The sequence below is a fragment of the Saccopteryx bilineata genome, chromosome 2, assembly GCF_036850765.1.
Source record: "Saccopteryx bilineata isolate mSacBil1 chromosome 2, mSacBil1_pri_phased_curated, whole genome shotgun sequence".
Lineage (NCBI taxonomy): Eukaryota > Metazoa > Chordata > Mammalia > Chiroptera > Emballonuridae > Saccopteryx > Saccopteryx bilineata.
Window position 1 is genome coordinate 225,297,002 of NC_089491.1, and position 21,734 is coordinate 225,318,735.

Genomic DNA, 21,734 nt, shown 5'->3' on the forward strand with positions numbered 1-21,734 from the left:
CAGTGGCACCAACAATGTGGAAGTGCAGTGAGTGGGGGGCAGGTATTACCAGTGATGTCGTCAGCATGGCCAGCATGGTGGCAGACCAACTGGGGACTTGCCACACGTTTGCCCTATTTATGTCCTGGGATGAGGCGAGCACGGGGCTGGTGATGGGAATACCAGGCCAGATCTGGGCTCCACCAAATGAGGCGGCCCTTAGGGAGAAACTTCTCTTGGATCCCGTGGGACCTCTTATCTAACACAGGAAGTGGCGCCATGTGACTTTGGTGTGGGGGACATTTTCTGCTCCAAAGGCCAGAGACACAGGAGGGTGGGTGTCATACCGCAGTGTGATCTAAACTGCAGTTATGTGATACTGCGTCCTGACCACACGATGGCTTGGGGTTTGACTTCTTTTCTTCTCGCTGTAGATCCTTATCAGATTCTTGGACCAACAAGCAGCCGCCTTGCGAATCCAGGTGAGACATTGATGGTGGTTTTGCTCTTGCGGAGTTACCTTTATAGCAGTGGCTGTTTGAAAGGTGAATTGGCAATGGCGAGAAATTCCTTCATCTGAGCAGATTTGAGGGTTTACGTCTCCCTGGATTTTTCCCAAATGGAAAAATAAAATAGATCAAGTTATAAATGAAGATTTTAGGCCCTGGCCGGTTGGCTCAGCAGTAGAGCGTCGGCCTAGCGTGCGGAGGACCCGGGTTCGATTCCCGGCCAGGGCACATAGGAGAAGCGCCCATTTGCTTCTCCACCCCTCCGCCGCGCTTTCCTCTCTGTCTCTCTCTTCCCCTCCCGCAGCCAAGGCTCCATTGGAGCAGAGATGGCCCGGGCGCTGGGCATGGCTCTGTGGCCTCTGCCTCAGGCGCTGGAGTGGCTCTGGTCGCAATATGGCGACGCCCAGGATGGGCAGAGCATCGCCCCCTGGGGGGCAGAGCACCGCCCTTGGTGGGCGTGCCGGGTGGATCCCGGTTGGGCGCATGCGGGAGTCTGTCTGACTGTCTCTCCCTGTTTCCAGCTTCAGAAAAATGAAAAAAAAAAAAAAAAAAAAAAAAAAAAAAAAATGAAGATTTTAGTTTCAGCAAAGAGCATCATTACCTAATTTAAGCTGCATGAGTCTCATAGGGTTGCTAGAACAAAGGACCACAGATGGAGCAGGAGGGAGGTTTAGGCATTTACCATCTCCCAGTTCTGGGGGCAAAGTCCAAAACCAAGTTGTCAGCAGGGCTTGTTCCTTCTGAGGACCAGAGGAAGGGTCAGCTCCAGACCTGTCACTCTGGCTTGTAGCTGGCCACCTTCTGCTTGTGTCTCTTCTCTTGTCTTCCTTCTTTATGGGTCTGTGTCCGAATTCACCTTTTCCTAACCACACTAGTCATATTGAATTAGAGTCACCCTAAAGACCTCACTTGAACTTGATTACCTCTGTAAAGACTCTGTGTTCCAATAAGGTCACATTCTAAGGTTCCAGCGTAGAGGGGGGAAGGTTAGGACTCCAACAAATGAATTTGGGGGAGGGGCACAATTGAACCCATTACACAAGCAGTTAAATTCTGTTTTTAAAAGGAGAGTACTGATTACAACCATAGGTTGGGTTTCAAAGTTAGGATTATCTTCAGTGAATGTCCTGTTTCTCAATTTAGATGCTAGAAAAAAGTACAGATTCTTAACTGGCCCATTTGCCAGGCATCGTCACCTGTTCTCACATTTTAGTGCCAACCAAATTGTTTTATTTGTATTCGAATGGGACCCAGTTGTGCCACAGAAACCCACGGCACAGGCTGCACATTCTCCCCGGTAAACTCAAACACCAAAATGTCCCAGGCATCTTGCAAGTATGAGCCGAAATGTGTAGTTCCTAAACATTGAGGCCAGAACAGGGTTGGAAATGGAAGAATTCAGACTCAGTCGGCATACATCCCCACAGGGGAATCTGCACTTTCAGAACATAAAACATTATTATGGAGTGTCCACCATCTTTGCCAGTTGTGTTTTAGCTAATGTTAGCTAAATTCAGCGAATATTCCATAAGCATCTGACCAGTCAGAAGGGACTGTTTTGTTTACTACTATCCCCTCCACCCACGGGGTCTAGACCAGGCGCTCAATAATTGTTTGTTGAATAAATAAATGCAAGAACAATAGAGTATCATTCTGACCCTCAAGGAGCTTACATTCCAATGGAGAAATAGACACAGGTCATTGCAACACTGTCCAAACTGTGGAAGTCACAGGCTCTTGCCTCTTTTGTGAGCATCCACCAGGTGGTCACGTCCCCTGGGCCTCCGGCCCCTCCTTGTGCCAGTGGTCAGCTTTCCATTCGCATGGCCTCCGTAGCCATTCACATAAAAATGATGGCTGTGTTTTGAGATGATGATTATCAGTCATGCTTCAGGAAGACTGGTCTGGCATGAATGTTCAGGATAGATTAGAAAGAGGAAAAGACAGAAGCCGACACACTCTGGGAACGTTAATTCAGTAATGGGAGGTAACATTCGAACAGCTCCACCCCATTTAATTCCCAGGCAAGGGCCTGTGTCTGTGGTTCTATCTCCAAGTCTACCTGGGAGGTCACTGCCTTCACCCTGCAGAAGAGGATTTGGAGGTCCAGAGAAATTAAGGTAGCTTTTCCTGCATCACACAGCCAATAAGGAAGGAGGCCAGATGTGGCTTTGGGGATAGTGGGGCTACAGAGAGTGGCTGGCCCTAAAAAGAGCATCATCTCTCACAGTGGCACTCTGTACCCAGCAGCTAGGGATGCTCATTGTAGGGAGAGGGACCCAGGGAAGAGCCAGGAGGAGACTGTAAACCATTGCAGGCCTGCAAAGATGTCTTGGTACCTAACAGTTCAGTGACATTTGTGTCATGAAGGAAGGACCTCCCTTCTACCCCGGAAATCTTTCTCAAAGGGCCAGGAGAAAGTAGCAGCATCTAACTTCTAATCTGAATAGAAAGATTCACTTCTACTTGGTTTGAAATGAAGGAGGCCCTCTCTCCGTCTGTCCTTAGGCCATCTCCATTGTATTTTGCATGGCCTTTCCCCGATGCCAGAATGTTTTTTTTATCTTTCTATTAACGCTTCTTCCTGTTGGAGCCTACTATTCCATTCTCTGACAAATAAATCCTTCACCACTTCCAATGCTGCCTTGGTTCTTTACACAATGCAGATTTTTTTCAGTCATGTTCAGTGGAAAAGTGACCTCATCCAGCGTGAATGCACAGGTGATGGTAACATCTCAGCATCACCATCCCAGTAGTCATCTGGTGAGCACTCTGGCCTGTGCTTCTCCTGCTGAGAAGAGTGTGTCCCTGTGTTACTACCTAGTGGCTCAGAAAGCTACTTGACATCCCATCAGACTGGCCAGGCACTTTGTGGCACCCTACATGAACTGAGCTCACCTCTCCACGTGTTAGTCCAGCGGCTGTCCCGACTGCAACTGGAGAGTCTTTCATGGTGGATGTGAGACTGCCTCCTGCCTCATGCAAAGCCAGAGACCAGTTTGAGGGATGCTGTGCTATTTGTTACAAGGTAGTAGTGTCCAGTCTTGCACTGAGAACTTACCAAGCTCCAGGCCCGGGGAGGGGACAACCTGGGAAGGACTTGAGGAGACTGAGGCGATGTGGACAGAAACCAGGCCTGACAACAAGCTTGTACAGTGATTCAGGGTCACCGCCTGGGGCAGGGTTCTGGCTCTTGCTGACCTCAGGCAAGATGAGTCATCCTGCCTCTCTGGGCTCTAGTTTCCTCCTCTCTACACTGAGCAACCAGAGGATTCTTGGAGGGATTATTATAAAAACACTGTATAGTGTTCAGAACAGTACCTGGCACATGGTAAGCTTTCAGTGGGTAGCTCTAGGTGCTAGGCAAGGGGTGTACCTGTCTTTACACTTGGATTTTCTGCCCAAACTCATCATGACAAGAGCGTTCGCCTCCTGAATTCATCTGCATGGTGGCTCTGGAAGATAGCACTCTTACCATTACCCCCATGTGGCCCGTGAGGACTCTGAGGCACAGGGAGCTGGGTCAGCTGCCCAAGGCCCCTTAAGTGGCAGAGCCAGGGTTCAGCCAGGCAGTGCTGACACCAGGGAGGCCCTTCTAGCCACCATACACTCCACCCTTCCAACAGACCCTCTCTGAACCACACTGAGCCTGGGTCAAGCCTTCCCCTGGGACACACCTGCCGCCTAGATTTTCACATGTTGGGGGCTGTGCGCACAGGTTTTTTTGCGGCACGCCAGCTGCAGGAGAAAGTGGCCCCAAACAACTGCCACTGTGGTGCCTGCTGGGCCCCCGCTGGCTGTCACCAGAGCGCTCTGCTCAGGACAGTCCTCCTGCTTGTCCCACAACTGCTGACTCACTCCCTGCTTTGCTCCACTCTGTGGTTTATAAACCGTTCAGCTGTTTGCCTTTTCTTGCTCGGTCTCTACCTCTTTGCTCCTGTGTTCCTCTTCTTTTCATCACATTCAGAGACTGCTTTCCTTGGGGAAACGAGAGGGCTGCCTCTGTCCTCTTCTGAGCCTGGTGTCACCCATCCCTCAGGTTCTCCTGTAGGGGGCAGCCAGCATCATCGTCTCTCCGCTCCACCCAGTCTTACCCTGGACAAAGCTAGGGCGCAAGCAACCACTCCACACGGGTGTAGAGGATATTACCAGGATAGAGGGAGAAAGTAGGTGTGACAGGTTTTTGATTCATGAGGTGCAGGTGGAGGTTCAGGTCTTTTAACAGCTTCTCCTTTTCCCATGGGTTTGGCCAGTGAGCCACCCAAGTCACTCTTAGGCTTCCAAAACCTTAGGGAGCCTTGTCTTGGAACCCCATCCAGTATTCTAAAAAGCATCTTTATTGCACAGTGAACGTTACTGCTTTGACGGTAAAAGAATTTAATAGTTTGCTTGTGAAATTCTGTGGCCATGAGTAATCCCTTCAGTGCACCCTTGACTGTACTTTCTCAGCAACCGTGGGCATCCTCGAGAATTCTTGCCCAGTGAGGAAATCTGCTTTAACCTATGGATGCCGTGAGTTTCGTGGTGAATGCTGGATCGAGCAATTAATGAACCCGACTTAACGTCCCATTTTATAAATGTGCGGCGATTTCGCATTCACCTTTGTGTTCTTGGGTTTGGCAGCCGAGGGCTTTTGTTTACAAATCTCTTACTCCCATAGACTTTGGAAATGCTCTGAGGCCTGAGCCCCATATCTTAAAGGCTACTGTAGGGTAAAATAGTGAGAAATGCTCATCCGTCTCTTGAGCTTTGAGTTTCCAGCCAGGGATGTAGGTCCCGGACTTTCTAATGCTTCAGAAGCTGGAGAGATGTGAGGCCACCAGTTCTCTGTGATACACGTTTCTAAAGGAATTGGCCAAGGGACAGATTTCTAAGGGCCAATGCCAAGGTTCGAATAGATGTCGAGTATTATTTGGGCTGTTTAGGAAGGTTTGTGTCTTTATACAGATCTGTGGGACTGCTCTCTTTGCGAGAGGAGGCTGACAGTGAATATTTATTTTCAGACAATTCTCTGTTTATATTGAGGCATATGTTAGACTGATCAATCAAAAATCCATGTTTTCCCTTATTCCCAGGTCATATATGAAATTTTCCCCCCAAGTATTAATCCTCTGGTTACAATAGATATACTGAAACCATATGGTATTCTCATACCATTCTTTGTATTTTTAAAAATGCATATTAATGAAACATTGGGGGGCAAGAAAACTTGATTGAGAACAGTTTGAACGTGTCGTCCCGAAACAGCAGAGGCTCCCAGCGTGATGAACTACAAGCTGCTAATACCTTTCAAATGTGCGGCTTGGCCGAAAATGGTAACTTTCCAGAACGTAGCCGGGAAAGGCTGACCTTTCTCACGATGCCGAAGTATTGATGGGATCACAGACACATCCATGTCCGTGTAGCCCATATGGGAATAGGATTTCTGAGTTGGGTGATTTAGCTAGGGAGCCAGTGAGACAGAGCGAGTAGAGTACAAATTAATAACCGATTTTTATGTTACATCCATTCCCTGGTCGGTTGCCGGTAACGGTGGCTTTCATCATTTGATCACGTCTGATGATTCTCACTGATCGTAGAATAGAAGGTCACCTTCCTAGTCAGTGCTGTTGCTGGGTGTTTAGAAGGAAGGGCCTACCTTCCTCTTCCCTATTTTCAAAGCTTCTAAAATATGTTGGGCACACCTTCACTTCTTCCGGTATTCAGGCTCACTGTCAATGTTTGCGTGCCTCTCCCCTTCAGGGGCCACCCGTCAGCTTCAAGTATTATGACAGAGTGGCTAGAATGATGTGCCTAGATTTGTCTCTGGAATTAGATACAACATAAAAGCTACGCCCGCGTGCCCCTTACAGGGTCAGGAGAACTTTGCGGGGGCACACCAGTCCCAGGAGATCTCCTTGACCACAGCGGGGGTTGGGGGGATCTCTCCCCACTCCCTGGGCGGACTTGAGATCATTCATTGTTGTGCTTTTTCTTTTGGAAACTTCTGAACACTGTTGGCAGTGCCGTGCGGGGCAAACACATGGATTTCCGTTAGGATGCATTTGCCTAAATATGGCCCTGGGTGATCTGGTTTGAAAGAGGGCCAACTTTTTTCTTTTCTTTTTTTTTTTTTTTTCTGAGCTTCCTCATTCTGAGTGGGTTAATTCTGTTCTAGGAAAAATTTGGCCAGAACTGCTTTCGGTATGCCAGCAAAGTGTTATGTTAGAAATAACGGTGTTTACTTCCATTCTCTGTTTTTTTTCCATAAACTTATTAGAAGTTCATTTCCTAAATCTGACTTTTATTATTTTACTTGACCTAGCCAATGTAAATGGTATTAAGTCATTATTGCCATCAACCTAATGGCACATTCTGCCTCACAAAATAGGAAAAATAAGCCCATTCCAATCCCCCTATCCCACCTCCAAAACACAGAGCTGACCTGACTTTTCTAAGGAAGTCAGAAATGGACAGAACCAATCTGAACTTTGCCCTGTAGGAATTCTCAGTTTTTTATAAAGGACATGGCTCTGTTGACCAACCTGATAGTTATCAAGTTTCACTGTCTTAAGTCAGGTTCCCTTGATGCAGACTTTGGGGTAAGGATACTTGGGCATGTGATTAATAAAGGGGGTGTTCTTGCAAAAGGGCGTGAGGAAGCAGGATGGGGCAAGAAAGAGCTGAGGACATGGGGTCCTAGCTGGGCCTCTGCTTCTGATCTCAGGGAAGCTCTGGAGCATGAACAATCTCACAGATTTGGTCCCTCCTTGAGGTGAGATCTTAGCGACCCTTTGTCTGTCCCTCTGGCCATGGGTCACTCCTTTTTGGCCACAGGCAGTTATCTGGAGGACAGGGGAGCCCCCGGCACCTGAAGGATAGGTGCGCAGGCCTGGAAAAGGGACCTGGGTACACCAGCATGCCTTTGTTCAGAACCTGTCCTCACGGGTCTTGTGATTCCTGCCTGTCCTCTTTAGGGAGTGGACAGATCCAGCTTTGGCAGTTTCTCCTGGAGCTCCTGTCTGACAGCTCAAACTCCAACTGCATCACCTGGGAAGGCACCAACGGGGAGTTCAAGATGACAGATCCTGACGAGGTGGCCCGGCGCTGGGGGGAACGGAAGAGCAAACCCAATATGAACTACGATAAACTCAGCCGTGCCCTCCGTTACTACTATGACAAAAACATCATGACCAAAGTCCACGGGAAGCGCTATGCCTACAAGTTTGACTTCCATGGAATCGCCCAGGCCCTCCAGCCCCACCCTCCAGAGTCATCACTCTACAAGTACCCCTCGGACCTCCCTTACATGGGCTCCTATCACGCCCACCCGCAGAAGATGAACTTTGTAGCTCCCCACCCCCCGGCCCTCCCTGTGACATCATCCAGTTTTTTCGCTGCCCCAAACCCATACTGGAATTCACCCACTGGAGGCATATACCCTAATACTAGGCTCCCAGCCAGCCACATGCCTTCTCACCTGGGCACTTACTACTAGGGACCTGAGAGAGGCCTTTCCCAATGACACACAATCGCCGAAAAGTTGCCACAAACTCTGTTGGAGAACAGGAATCAGAAAGTGCCTCAGGAGGAATGGAAAAGCTTGGCGGGGGCTGGGGAAGGAAGCCAGGGACAAGGTCCAAAGACTCAGCGGGAGGGGATTACTCAAGTATTACTACAGAATTTAAGAGGATGCTAAATATGTAACGTGTAGGGACATATAATCTGTGGACCAACCTTGTAAAAGACATTGTAAGTAGAAGTATGAAGTCATAGGACAAAGTGCCAAAGAAGGTGGCCTCAAGACGCCTAGCCACTTTAGAGTAGAGTTTGGGGATCCTGCTGCTGCGAACCAGGATTGAACCAAAGCAATACAGATAACACAGTCTTGACCTAACACACCGTTCAAACGTCATTTTAAGGAAAACTACCTGTATTTAAAAATAGAAACATATCAAAACCAAGAAAATGGAAAAAAAAGGAAAAGAGAGAGAGAGACTGTGCAACAGACGTTGATACGGAACTCCTCGGCGAGTGCTGTTTCTGGTGAAGCCGGACTCATTCCATTTGATGGGGGCTGCCGGCCCTCTCCAACTGTGAAGACGACCCAGAGTTTTCAACTCCTTTGCAGTATTCCAGGAACCAGGAGCCCAGCGGTGGGACTGAGCACGTGCGGAGAGGACGTGGTTGTGGACGGAGGGCTGGAGGATGTGTGAGAGGAGGAGGCAGGAGCGGGGTAAAGCTTCTCAAGCAGAGATGGCTGGACTGTGGACAGCATCAGACTGCGGAGAAGGACAAGGCGTCGCGGAGGCTTGAGGTTGATTGGGGCTGGTGTCACACCAAATGCAGTGTTAGAGGAAGGACACAGCAGAATGAAGGAAGGGGAGGTGGTAGGATTCAGACACAAAAACATGCATCTCTTTTTTATTGTTGTTGTTTGTTTGTCAAAAGAAAACTTTAACTGGAATTGTCTGATATTTAAAAGAAACGTGCAGGACAGTAAGGTTTGTGGGGGCTCTGTTCTCCACAGGATCAGGCAAGTGACGGTCTTGGCTGCCGCAGCCCAACATCACCAGGGCCCCTGGGTGAGGCGGGCTCCAGGGTTCCTTTCGAGTCGCGAACGCTGTGCGTTTGTCAGAATGAAGTATACAAGCCAATGTGTTTTCTCCCCCCCCTTTTTTATATAATAATTATATAACTTATGCATTTATACACTACGAGTTGATCTCGGCCAACCAAAGATACATGACAAAAGAGACAATCAATGATATAATGTGGCCTTGAAATTTAACTCTGTATGCTTAATGTTTACAATATGAAGTTATTAGTTCTTAGAATGCAGAATGTATGTAATAAAATAAGCTTGGCCTAGCACGGCAAATCGGATTTACACACGAGTCTGCGTTCACACTTTTCTGGTGACTCAAGTTGCCTGAGAGAAAGAAGCCTGTGGCAAACGTGGTGGGTTTTGTACTATAATTTTATTATGTCCAGGAACGTGTGGAAGTGAGAAAAAGGCACATAGGGTGTTTGGCACTCACACAGCGTCAGCCTCTCTTTCACTCCTGCCTCCTTCTGGAGTAAAAGGACCAAAAGTTCCCAACGGGGCCTCCATCTTTACGTCCAGAACGGAAAGGGGCCTCTAACACTGAGGCTGTTGTAGAGACATTCCAGATTAGCACCAGGACACAGGTGGCCCTCACTTCATTCTGTGATCACAGAACTTCTGTGAAATGGCGAACAAACTATTGCTCTTCACACACACTGGGTTATTGTTGGTAAATACAGCGTCATGGGTAGCTGCAGATCCTCACTTTAAAGAACCAAGGGCAGCTTCTAAATTGTCTACGTGCCTTCTCTCTCCCAGGATCTCGCCAGGTAGCCTGCGGCCTAGACCTTCCGGCCCCAGCATCATCTGGGTGCTGTGGTGTGGGTCTCCCCATCCCTGGGCCTGACATATTACCAGACGTGTAGTTCTCAGATCTGAAATCCCTTTCCCTTGACATCTTTTCTGTGTGTCACAGAGGCTGCCACCTTGGCCGAGGTGATAGGAGTTTGAGAGGCAGAACCCAAAGCAAAGAGAGGGGGAGCAAAACCTGACCCGGTTCTTGGCCGAAGTCAATTTCCAAGTTGGCCCGTCTCCTCTCGGGTTTGGGGCTCGTTCTGCACTTTGTAATCCTCTTGCTATGGCTGAATGAAGTTGCCAAACCTCAGTGGTGTGGATATGTGGGCAGCAGTCTTGAAAGCCGGTGGGATCCGATTCCCAAGGCTTCAGACACTGCACCACTTGGGTTAAAAGAAGTCCCACCATCAGTCACTTCCCAGCAGCTTGGGAAAGGCCCTCAGAAAGCTTCCATCAATTTGGGAAAATACATAAATAAAGGCATGAAAGCTGGCAGCTAGAGTGCCCAAACTGCTCTAATGGAAAGATCAGTCATTTCTGTTTGGGGATGCAAAGGCCAAGCACACCTACATTCTGCACAGAAACACAAGTGTCCTCCACGCATAATTGCTCAGTCCCATTCCTTCAAGGCTGTGTCATGAGCAAAATAACAGAAATGACATGATGAGCATACTGAGCTTTGCCAGATGTTTCAGTTAGGTTCCCCAACAGCCCCCCTCCCCATCCGGGTTATTAGCAACCTTTATGACACACAGGGTAGTTTCAGATAAGATGATAATGCTGAGTCCTCCCAAATAAATCATTGTTAAATCATGTCACGAAAGAATGCGACCCGCTGCTCTTGTCACAACCTAATTTCAAAGCACTTCTCCCACTTGTACTCTGAATTCCATGAGGAGCCTTTCTCTCTCTCTCTCTCCACTCCTTCTGCACCTTCGCTAGTCCCCCTGTGTGCTCATGAGCCCTGCAGAGTCTCACTTCCGCTGTTGGGATATGTGTCCCCATTCCTCCTCTCAAAGACTCTTCAGGGACTTGGCGAAGTTCTGCATATTCCTGAGGCTCGGCCAGAACTTCATTCTGGCTCCCAGCTTGATGGCCTGGCCGCGTCTCCAAAAGGTTCAAGGTGAGTAGAATGGTCAGGACTGATGGAGTTAAAGAACTTGCTGCTCCCGAGGCACCTGTCCACACTACTGCCTGGGAGGGAGCCTTCAGGGGCCTGTGCTGGATGATAGGTGCAGCCCCGACAGCTGGTGCTCCAGAGCTGGGAAGGTGACGGCGGAGAAAGAAAGCACGGGCATCCTGGGGGTCCCCAGACAGCCCTTTAACTGTGGAAACAGAACAAGGTAGTTTTTTAAAAACCTGGTTTAGCGAGTCCCCCATCACTCCATCCAAGTAGAAGTTCTGGGATGATTAGTTAGAGAATTAAACGCTTTGGACTACTCAAAGGTATATATGGTTCGTTCCTTCTCCCTGTCTTAACCTTGTTTTTAAAAAATCTTGTTAAAATAATTTCAGGTTGTCCCTGGCCTGGTAGCTCAGTTGGTTAGAGCGTTGTCCCAACATGCTGAGGTTGCAGGCTTGATCCTGGGTCAGGCCACTTACAAGAACCAACCAATGGCGCATGAGTAAGCGGATCAACAAATTGATGTTTCTCTTTATGTCTCTCACCCTTCCTCTCTTTCTAAAAATCAATAAGTAAAAATTTTAAAACGTTTTCATGTGAAATGAGGAAAAGGTTGAATACAGAAGTAAAATATTAAAGATAACTAGGACCTCTTTATTCATCACAGAGCAGTGTGGTTCTCAAAGTGTGGTCCGCGGACCAGCAACATCAGCCTCACCCGGGAACTTGTTAGATATTCCCAGACCCTGCCCCAGGTTCCCCGAAGCAGAAACCCAGCCATCAGTTCCAACAAGCCTTACCAGTGATTCTGATGCCTGATAGAGTTTGAGAACAACTGCGATGGAAGAGAAGATGATCTGTGTCTAGTGTGGAATGTTCAGAGTGAAATCTCAATCTCATCAAGTTTCTTCTGTGGCCACATGGAAATTGACCATGAGGTAGGCCAGTTTACTGTGGAGGTGTTGCTTCCTTTGAGCAACTCTCCTCTCAGCTATTAACTGGTCCTGTGTGTATCTGTTATCTACTGCTGAGTAACAAATTATCACAAATCACTTAGCATGAAACAACACACATCTGTCACCTTAGTTTCCATGGGTCAGAAGTCCAGGTATAATGTAACTGGGCCCTCTGCGCAGGGTCTCACCAGCCTGAAATTCAAGATTCAGCCAGGATTGTTATCTCGTTTCTGAGCTCACTGGTTGTTGGCCGAAGTCAGCTCCTGATGATTATAGGACTGAGGCACCATTTCCTTACCGGCTGACAGCCAGTGACCACTCCCAACTCTTACAGGACACCTGGGGTCCTTACCACATGGCCCTCTCCATAGCCAGGCAGTTACTCCTTCAAGCCAGAGACTGTCTCTTACTTTGAATCTGACTTCTTTGAATGGCTCTCCTGATTAAACCAGGTCCAATCAGGATAATATTTTTAAAAATTAACTCAAAAAGTCAACTTACTATGGCCTTAATTACACTTGAAAAATTACTTTTACCATAAAATATAACCTAAACATGGGAATTGGAATCCCTCATATTCACAGGTCCCTCCCATTCTCCAGTAGAGAAGATTATGTAGGGCATGAACACCAAAGAATGAAAATCTTTGAGGCCCTGTTAGAATTCTGCTTACACACCATGGATAACTATATCTTCTGTCACTTTCCAAGCTCTGTATACCTGGAGCCCTGTGCTCCAGCTTGTCTCACTGACAGTATGGACCTCTTTGAGCAAGTCTGATAGTCTTTCTTTGATCAATTTGCAACGCTTTATTTTGAAAATATAAGGGATAAATCAGCTTTTAATTTTCTTTTGATTTTATTTTAAAGCTGACCCAAGTCATTTCTAAATAGAAAGAACTAGGCAGACTCTTCTAACTTATAATTTTTATTTTAAACTAATTTTATAAAGCAAAATAGTTTTATTCCTTTTCTCATAAACATTCTTTATGAAATATTATTCTGGTGAGGCAAGACATCATATAACTTGATTATGATTTGTGCCAGAATAAGTTGAATTATAGACTTATGCAGGAAGCATGTTAAATATAAGAACTTTATTAAAAAAAGAAATGAGTTAGTTTTTCATGTTTCCTAGACACATAACATGTTCCCTAAAGAAAATAATACAAAATAGTAGCCAGAATTTCATTCTGAGTGGTCATATCATAAAACTGTTTTGATATTTTACAAGGTCATGACTGGTGAAGTGGACATGGCTGAAGAGTACTAATTAAAAACAACACCCATCTGGAAGGAAGGTCCTGGGGACAGATTCCAGGTCTCTTCCCCTGACCTTACTTATTCAGACCTTTTTAGGGTGAGGGCATAGATGGTACACTGAAGACAACTCCAGATGCTGTGGGCTCAGGGGACAGTAGGTTACATGGCAAGCTCAGGATCCCAAAGAGCAGGCTGAAGGGATGGGCCAAGTTTTACAAACTTACTGGAGCTTAATGATGTTAGGATCTGCGTTGTGTTCAAAACACCTGGGAGCTGGACTGAGCAGAAGCACATGTGACCAGCACGTGAGGGTTTCAGAGATGACTGCAGAATATCCAGCATATAATGAGCTAGGGGACAGACACTGGCTTGAACACTTCAAATACACTGTCCCATTACTCCTTCCAATCATCCTCATGATACAAATTACAAGTTAAAAATCTTGACCTTCAGATTAAACAGTTTACTCAGCTCACCTAAAATATAAGAGGGTACACTAATGCTTGTCCCAGTACTGACTCTCAAATTTCTACTCTTACACCATTTTGCCTCATACTAACAGGACATGGGGGAGGGGTAACATGGCCAAACTTAGGTTATATTTTCTAAAATGGACTGTGAAACAGGACTTATTTATTCTATTTTCACCTGCTTTCAGCATGAATTCTGCATATACACTCGCAGAAGGATATAGGCCAGCTAGGGCAAGCCCAGTGGGGAGATGAGGAGAATGAGGGAACCACGACAGGGCCATGGAGGAACAGCTGAAGGACTATCCAGTGTTCCTTCTGGAAGCATGATTACCTTTATGGTCCATCAACCCAGGACCCAGACATGGTGCATAGCAACACTAAGCTATCAGTAAATGTCTTCACCTGCATGCTGAATGAACATCCAGAAAGGTAATCATCTGGACTTGGCAAGGATGCCCATTGGCCAAACTCAAAAAAGAACTTTTAACCAGTCAGAGAAGCACCACATAGAATGGACAACCTTTGCCTAGGAGTTCCTGGATGTGGGTGTGTTCACATGGACCATGTGACTACTCACCAGAATTTAGCAGCACTTGGTAGGTGAACTACTTGGCCATTTAGGTATTTTTCAGGTCAGTGCAATTTGGGTTCTTTGAAATAATGAAATGTCTCATATCCATACGTGGAAGGTCAGGGGAAAGGGTCTGAAATGCATGACGGCTTCAAAGCTCACTCTTGATCAGTATCACTTAGTTAACCTCAGGAGCACATTCCAGAGTTGAACATTATATTGATACAAGCACTAGAATCCCTCAGATTGGTTTATCCTGTGACTTTGTGTCTCCAGAATGACTTGAGCCCACTCTGCTTGGAAGTTAAGACATATCTGTATATCTGTTCCACCTGAAGGGCCCTAGTGAAGGCTGATGGGGCTGTGGAATTTCTCAGGCATTTCCTCACTGGGGAGGAAGACCCCCTCCCCCCACTGCAATACTCTTCCCCTAAAGCATGCATCTTGGGGTTGTTGGTCACAGTCTGCTCAGCATTAGACATGGCTCAGCTGGAAGAGTGTCAGGCTGCCCCTGGGAGCCTCAATCCAGCGCCAGACTAACCACTGCCACCTCCCAGCAGGCATCAGAGTGGGAGCCAAGGCCAGCTTTCTGCTTAAGAAACTAAGGAAGGGATGGGGGTGGAGGTTAAATATATAAGAATGAATTTGGGCTAGAAGGTAGAAAGCTGTTTGGTAGAGTCTCTTGATTAGAAGGCCAGGATAGTCCTAGAAGCTGACAGAAGGGGTGCAGAACAGGGAGTGACCACCTTCTTCATAGAGGAAGACCACTAGGCAGAGAGTGAGAAGGACCAGTTTCCAGGAGGGTAAGTCCCGCCTCTTCCTGTGGAGCAAAGTGGAAGGAAGAGGGAGAGAGCAAGAGTCATGGCTACAAGGCCTTCCTCATGGAAACATGTGATAGTGGAGGATAATTGTTCCTTCCTGATGAAGGACCTACCCCAGATTGTTTAATATGACAGTTCTCCTTAGAAGAAATCACTGCTCTCATATTTTTCTAAACCTGGGATTTTTCAGCCATCTGTGCCTCCTGCTGTTTGCATTCATGTGGCACAGAGCATTTCAAAGTGGGATTATGCAGTGTTACTGGGTTTTAACCCTGTGAGTAGTGAGTTGTTTTCATACTCGCTGGCCACTGGGAGTGAGTTTTTTTTTCAAAAAATGAAATTAGTTTTATTAACTTAAAATCATGTTTGTTTGATAACCAATTTATGGAAACAACAGGAACATACATTTGCCTTTTTAAATTTTATTTATTTTTTACAGAGACAGAGAGTGAGTCAGAGAGAGGGATAGACAGGGACAGACAGACAGGAACGGAGAGAGATGAGAAGCATCAATCATTAGTTTTTCATTGTGCGTTGCAACACCTTAGTTGTTCATTGATTGCTCTCTCATATGTGCCTTGACCACAAGCCTTCAACAGACTGAGTAACCCCTTGCTGGAGCCAGCGACCTTGGGTTCAAGCTGGTGGGCTTTTGCTCAAACTAGAATAGCCCATGCTCAAGCTGGCGACCTCGGGGTCTTGAACCTGGGTCCTCTGCATCCAAGTTCAATGCTCTATCCACTGCGCCTGGTCAGGCCATTTGCCTTTTTTAAATGTTGCCATCGTACATGTACGATCATACTCTGGGTGGTCAGGAGGCATGAGGACATACATGAACATTCGTACTACTCAGAGAGTTAAACCGATGCTGCCTGGTCCATGCTCGCAGTGAAGCTGCCTCAACCTGTTGAAGAAGGAAACATTGATGGAGGTTTTATATCATTTACATAAAAAAGACTGAGCACTTGTTAAAATAATTTTATCCAAGTCCACATGGCTGTTAAGCAGCAGAGACAGGACTTGAATCAGAGTCTGATTCCAAAGGTTCTTGCCTAGTCACTGCTGTTCTAGCTCTTAAAGGAACTGAATTAAGAGTAGGACTCAGAGGATGGGCAGATAAATGATTATTTATAAATGGCAGGAAGCTGGGCAAGGCAGGAAGAAACTGGTAGGAGTGGAGGACAGTCGGAGAAAAGCTGAATTGTAAGTCAGAGAGATGTCCAGTTGTGTGTGCAGAGAGGGGGCCTGGGGGTGAGGGTAATGGTCACCAAGAGACTGAACCACCACCATTACTGCAGGTTTTACAATAACCCCACTGTAGAGAGGCCTATGTAAGGCCTCTGTCTCTTTCATGGAGTGTCATAGGCACCAAGGAAACAAATTATGTGAAATCCAGCCAAATGAATCCAGGCTGCAGAACATTCAGCTTTAGCTGAATGAGTGCTATGTTCTGAGGTCAAGAATGCTTGGAAATTATACCATCTAATATTTTTCTTGGGAAGTCCCTCTCAGGATACTCTGTTTACAGCTTGTGAACCCACCGGAATTTTCCCTCTTCTTTGTCTCATTTTTCTACTCCATTCCCACTTTTCTTCCCACTGTAGGCCAGACTCGACAGCAGTGGTTTTTGGAAAGAATGTTACCAAAATTATTAGCATTCAAGATAAATCAATGAGAAGCAAACACATATGCTGTCATTCATCTAATAAGCATTTATGTGGTGTGTTTGGTGTTATAGCACCATGAAAAGTACAGAAAGGTGTTAAAGAGTTCTTGCCCCTCAGGAGATTATAATCTACGGGGAAAGGAACGATGTACATGAGAGCATCTGGTATAAGACTGGACAGTGTCTGATCTGCACATGAGTATTAGGAGGAAGGAGAGGTCATGGGTGGAGGGAAGGCTTCTTAAAGGAGGTGGTATTTCAGGAGGGGGGTGGTCTTGATGGATAGATTATATTCCAGGTAGAGAGATTTTCTTTTCTTGAGCAAAGATACAGGATTGAAAGAAAATTCAAGAAAAAGCAGAGAGAAAACAAAACAGAAACCAAGCACCTTGTGATTTACAAAGTAGTGTAAGGTCAAAAGGATGTTCATTCTGCTACATAATAAACCACATCTGAGGTGTGACACTTGGGGCATGGCAGTGCATCTGTCTGGGTCACATACGAAGAAGTGCGGCACTCTTGGGTCAGACCTGCTGTGGTCTGTGGTTGGGGCATCGAGAGTGAAAAATTAACTCTCTACACATTTTTAAATAGAAGCCATTTGAATGGTAAGCAGTTTAGGAAAATATCTCTATGACTTTTATTTTCAAATAACCCTTATCTCTTCCTGAAGCAGAGTTTATATTAAACAATTGCTGAAATATACCAAAACATTGAGAGCTCATCTGAGAGTTGAAGACGAGGGAAGGATCTTTGAGGATATAAGCGATGCTAACAATGCAGCCCCCTCGAGGAAGCCTGTCTGTCTTGGAGATAGACATTCATTTACTCATTCATTCAGAACAAAGATTTGATCTACCAGCACATCTGCAGTTAGTTCCAGGGCATACAAAAATAAATGGAACACAGGTCCTGCCTTCATGGACCTCAGTCTTGTGGAGTTCATGTCTTCATGTGAAGATGATAAACAGAGGCTCCAAGAGGACAATACACCTCTTAAAGCATGCAGTGAGTAAGGAACATGGCCTGAACTTGAGCCCAGGATTTTGATGCTAGCCAGGTGCCCTCTGCACCACCCCATGCTGCTTCCTCAGCGTTAACTACAGGACTTCAACATACAGACATGGTGGAGCCAGGCAGCTGTCTGTATATTTACAAAGGTGCCTACATCTGTGTGCAGTTAGGCATGCCTACTTTTTGGTGTGTGCTATATCACCTGACCTTAAGTCTCAGCATCTCATTCTTCCACCCTCAGGTACAGGATGGAGTAGCTTTAATTGAGTTTCTTAACAGTTCTCAAGGGGAAAATGATTGATAATAACATGGAAAAGGAAGTAATAATAAGAAGGCTAAGACAGGAGGAAGGTTGGCAGAAATTACCCCAAGAATGGGAGAAGAATAGGGTCTATGGCAGGGGTCTCAAACTCAACTCAGCATGTGGGCCGCAGAGCAAGATCACAGCCATTCGGCGGGCCGCACTAGGTCTACAAAAGGCAACTGTTACGCAACACTTTTCTTGAACTTCGTGGATTAGTCTGCGGGCCGCACAAAATTGTTTGGCGGGCCGCATGCGGCCCGTGGGCCGCGAGTTTGAGACCCCTGGTCAATGGGATTCACAGCAATGGGGATCTATATCATCATAGATGTGTACATCTTGGGAAGTGACAAGAATTCAGGAGTGTGGTCATATGATGCCCCTAGAGAGCTGAAGTCCAGGTCTAGGGATTCTAACCACATGGAAGACTCCATTTGACACTGAAGTAAGTCTCTTTAGGGTTTGGGCAATGAGTGTGCCCTGAAGGCTAAGAAGTAGTCCTTCTCAGGACTCAATAATGGAGAGGAGCCCACAGTAACAATGAGAGTAAAACATTCAAAGTTCTTACCAACTCTTTCTGAATTCAGTTTGATTTTTATTTTAAAGTAAAATTATTTCCTGCACTAGGTTCATATCTCTTTGTTAATATACTTATTTCAGTCATAGGTGACACAGTAGAAAAATAAAGAAGAGATGTAAGAAGATTCACAAACTTGACCTAATGGCATTAGAGCAGTGCTCCCAACAACTGAAGAATATATATATATATATATATTTTTGTATTTTTCTGAAGCTGGAAACGGGGATAGACAGACTCCCGCATGTGCCCGACCGGGATCCACCCGGCACGCCCACCAGGGGGCGACGCTCTGCCCACCAGGGGGTGATGCTCTGCTCCTCCGGGGCGTCGCTCTGTCATGACCAGAGCCACTCTAGCGCCTGGGGCAGAGGCCAAGGAGCCATCCCCAGCGCCCAGGCCATCTTTGCTCCAATGGAGCCTCGGCTGCGGGAAGGGAAGAGAGAGACAGAGAGGAAGGAGAGGGGGAGGGGTGGAGAAGCAGATGGGCGCCTCTCCTGTGTGCCCTGGCCGGGAATCGAACCTGGGACTTCTGCACGCCAAGCCGACGCTCTACCACTGAGCCAACCGGCCAGGGCCTATAAATTTTTTTGAAACACATATAGGTCATTTAAAAAGATCACCACATGTGATTACACAGATTTAGTAGGCAAATCTCAACACATTTAAAGGATTAAAACATTATAGTCCTTCTCTGACCCAAATCAATCAGGCTAGATGTCAAAAAATAAGTAGATAAATTATATTCAAGAAAATAATAGCATTTCAAAAAAGAAATTATAATGGAAACTAGAAAATATTTATGACTTAACAGAATGAGGATGTTTACCAAGATTTGTAGGGTGTAGCTAAAGCAATACATAGAAATTTATTGTCTGAAATGTTTATATTGGAGTAGAAAAAGGGATAAAATTAGTGAACCAAACATCCATTTTTGAAAGTACAGGAATAGGGAAACAAACAAATAAAAATGAGAAAGTGAAATATACACATTGGGTAGAAATTAACAAATTGAAAACAAGCTTAAAAGAGAATTAGCAAAAGTTGGGTCTTTGAAAAAATTAATAAAATGGACAAATCTGGTAAAATTGGTTTAAAAATTGCAGATAAGTAACATTAAGAGTGAAAAGAAGGATGAAACTAGGGTTGCTAGAGGATTTTTGAAAGATTAGAAGGTATTGAAAAGCAATTTATGCCAATTCATTTGAAAATTAAGTTGACAAATTCTGGTAAAAAATAAAACTGACCACATATGACTCAAGAAGAAATAGAAAACCTGGTAGTAGTCTTACAGACCTTAAAGACAGTGAATTAGCAATCAAAACTCTTCCCACAAGGAAACTTCCAATGCCAATGACATCATCAGCAAAATCAACCAAATATTCAAGGTACAAATAGTTCCAAAATTACCTAAAATATTGTGGAGAATGGGAAAAGGAGAAATACTCCTTCATACAATTTGTAATGCTAACATAACCTGGATACCGGATGTAAGGGGGATCTGGCTGTGGCATCTGCCACCCCACTGGTCTCCAGGGTTGACTGTGCTGATCTGGGAGGCTAGGCGGGTGTCCCCTTCCTCCCTCTCCACTCTGTGTGTGTTTCTCCTGAAGGTGTGAGCTCCATCCAAGAGGACAACTTTCCCCAACAGAAGAGAGGACCGTTCTTTGGTCAAGCGCATTTGTGTAGCTGCACTCCCCTACTGAAACCCCCAAATGCTCTCAAAGCCCATTTGTAGGAGAATGCAGGATAGTCAAGCTTCTAAGACTCCAGACACATCCCAGAGGCACTGTATGTGGCAGTCTCCTTATAAAAAATAATAAATTAATTAATTAAAATAAAATAAAGCAAAACAAAATAAAATAACCTGGATTCCAAGAAACAAAAGGACAGTGCAAAAAATACTGAAAACAAAACAAAGAAAACAAAACACAAAAACCAATTACACTTAGGAATGTAAGAAACAAAAATACTAAAAGATTAACTTACAGAATTCATGCACATACAACACATGTATTACCTTATGCCCAAGTTGAGTTTATTAAAATAACACAAAGGTGGGTTAATATTGGAACATGAATTATTATAACTCCCACATGAGCACATTAGAGAGGAAAATATGATCATCTAATGGACAGAAAATTTATTTAATATAATCAAGCATCTATGTATTACTAACTTAGCAAAGTAAGAACAGAATATGATTTCTTTAGCCTGATAAAGTAAAATACAAAAGAGGTCACAGGTAAAGGTTAAAAATTGAAAGCATTTTCTTTGATATCAAGTGGAAGACAAAAATGCCTCCTATTACCAGTTCTATTCAACATTATTTGAAGGTAAGGTTCTCACCAGAAAACACTAAGGCAAGAAAAAAATAAACAAAAATTATAAGTGTTGGGAAGAAAAGAAACAAATATTTTGTTATGCACAGAAAATATGGCTGTGCAGATAGAAAATCCAAAATTATTTGTAGGCAAATTTTTCAAATTCATGAGCTTTAGCAAAAAAGATAAAAGTTTAATTATCTTTCTGCATACAAACATATACATTTAGAAATTTAAATTTAAAAATAGCTTATCATAGCATAAAATTATATCATACCTAAGAATAAAGTACATAAAATATCTATGGGAAAACGATCAACTTTCATTGGGAGACATCAAAGAAAACTTTAAGGTAAAAAGAAATAAATCTTGCTCATAGATTTGATGATTGATATAGATTTGAAGATCCAATATTATAAACATTTCTATTATTTGCAAAATGATCTAGAAATTTATGCAACTCCTATGAAATCTCCCGTTTTTTTATTTTACAAGTTGATTCTTAAATTTATAAAGGCAGTGTAGCCAAGATACTCTTGAAGAGGGTCTTGCCCATCTAGATGTTAAATGTCTTTATAAAGTTGAAGTAATTGTAGGTCCTCACCATCACTGCTCTTGATTGGACTGTGTAATGTTTCCCAATATGGGAGGTGTCAAGTGGATATAATTACTTCAACTCAGGAAGCTCTCACGCACTCCTGGTGGCTTTGGAGATCAGTACAATCTCTTTGGAAAACAGCTTGGCATTCTTTGGCATTCACTGGCAAACAGATAAA

General features: G+C 45.0%; 1 protein-coding gene across 4 annotated transcripts in view; it reads left to right on the plus strand.

The window, feature by feature from the left end:
* The window catches only part of ERG (ETS transcription factor ERG), a 261,158-nt gene extending 251,801 nt beyond the window's left edge, over positions 1 to 9,357 (plus strand). For all 4 annotated transcript variants that reach the window (XM_066259366.1, XM_066259367.1, XM_066259365.1 and 1 more), the window contains 2 exons: positions 414 to 461; positions 7,445 to 9,357. In XM_066259366.1, coding sequence (XP_066115463.1) covers positions 414 to 461; positions 7,445 to 7,965 — 569 coding nt within the window. In that variant the 3' untranslated portion in view covers positions 7,966 to 9,357. The remainder of the gene's footprint in view (positions 1 to 413; positions 462 to 7,444) is intronic.
* Positions 9,358 to 21,734: the final 12,377 nt, after the last annotated feature.